General features: G+C 30.4%; 1 protein-coding gene across 1 annotated transcript in view; it reads left to right on the plus strand.

Moving 5' to 3' along the window:
• The window catches only part of LOC106872940 (ubiquitin-protein ligase E3C), a 78103-nt gene extending 76503 nt beyond the window's left edge, over window positions 1–1600 (plus strand). The window contains exon 24 of the mRNA XM_014920117.2: window positions 937–1600. Coding sequence (XP_014775603.1) covers window positions 937–1107 — 171 coding nt within the window. The 3' untranslated portion in view covers window positions 1108–1600. The remainder of the gene's footprint in view (window positions 1–936) is intronic.
• Window positions 1601–1606: the final 6 nt, after the last annotated feature.

The following is a 1606-nucleotide window of genomic DNA, read 5'->3' on the forward strand; positions in this document are numbered from 1 at the left end:
TTTTTTTAATACACATGCATGATGCTCTAGAATTCTAGCTGAAGACTATCTAACTGAAAAGTTATATAATTGTTTAAGAGATTTAGTGCAAGAAATATAATGATTCTGTTCTGAAATGAAAAGGTTTTGTTAGCAATTAATTTTAATCCTAAAATGCAAGTCAATAAATATATTTAAAATAACATGCAAAAAATTTTTTTCTAATTTTTTAAATTTTTGTCCCCATTTTGTAAGTTTAGATTTAAATCAGTTAAAATATCCAAAGAAAATAATTCTATTTGGTTGGGAGAGAAGTTATGCATGTGTGTGGTTATATATTTTTATGGAAGTAATATTCATGTTTATACATATATACATACACACACACATATGGATGGAGAGGTGGGAAGGGTTTAAGAGTCTATACAAATCAAAAATTATAGTTAAAAGAGTAAATATAAATATACTTTTGTGCCTTGGAAAAGGCACAAAAGTATATTTTACAGAATGTTTAATGTTTTTGCTACTGTGAATGATTTAAAATATAACCAGTTTTGATGTATCCATCTTATCAAATATATAAAAAGGAATTTCTCTTTGACTTCCAAAACAATTCTTTTCAATATTTGGCCAGCATGGAAGGTGGACGTTAAACAATGACTTTGTGTTTTTGTGTCACCATGTCTTTACATCAGGTGATAGTAGTAAATGAGTGTCATTGTCAACCAAGCAGTGTCATTCATTTTCAGTAATCCATGGAAATACCCCTACCAATGGGAAAAAAATCCTATTTTGAAACAGATGGAGGGTGGGGACAGGAAAGGCATCCAGCCATAGAAATTCTGCCTCAATATACTCTTTCTGACCCATGGAAGCATGGAAAAGAGAATGTTAAAGTAGTGATGATGATGATAATGATATTTGTATAAAGATGTGCCATTATTTTTCTTTTTCTAGGATTTATATCCAGTCTTTTGCATCCATAATGCTGGTACTGAACTGGAGCGCCTACCCACTGCTAGTACATGTATGAACTTACTGAAACTTCCCGAGTTCTACAATGAAGAGGCAATGAGAAGTAAATTACTATATGCAATTGAATCAGCTACAGGATTTGAACTCAGTTAAACCATGCTCTTGTAATTCTTAACAACTTGTCTTCAACACTGACTACTCCAGACTTCCTTTTATTTACTTTTATCAATTTTTTTTAAAGTAATCTAGGACCAAAAATCCAGAGTATGTGCTAAAATTGAAGTAACCTGGAATATTTTGTTAGAGAAACATCTAATATTCTTAATACACATCTTGACTCTCCATTTGGAAATAATATATTTCTTCCTAAGGATCAATCTGATAACAGCTATTAGGAAAATATTTAGATTATTGCAGCTCTCTTCATTTTGAACACACACACACACACACACACACACACACACACACACACAGAGCAGTTTCAATGGTTCTTGTTCATATACTTTTGTTCTATATTTATTGTATGTCACTTTTCTTTGAATTTTCCCTTTTTTTCGTTTATTTTTTTCTATATGTAATTTGAACCCTGATAAGTCTTTTAAGCATATTTTTTCACACCTGTTAGAAAAGCTAAGAATTCTATAAATTTATT

Source organism: Octopus bimaculoides, chromosome 19 (genome assembly GCF_001194135.2).
Source record: "Octopus bimaculoides isolate UCB-OBI-ISO-001 chromosome 19, ASM119413v2, whole genome shotgun sequence".
In the NCBI taxonomy this organism is placed as follows: domain Eukaryota; kingdom Metazoa; phylum Mollusca; class Cephalopoda; order Octopoda; family Octopodidae; genus Octopus; species Octopus bimaculoides.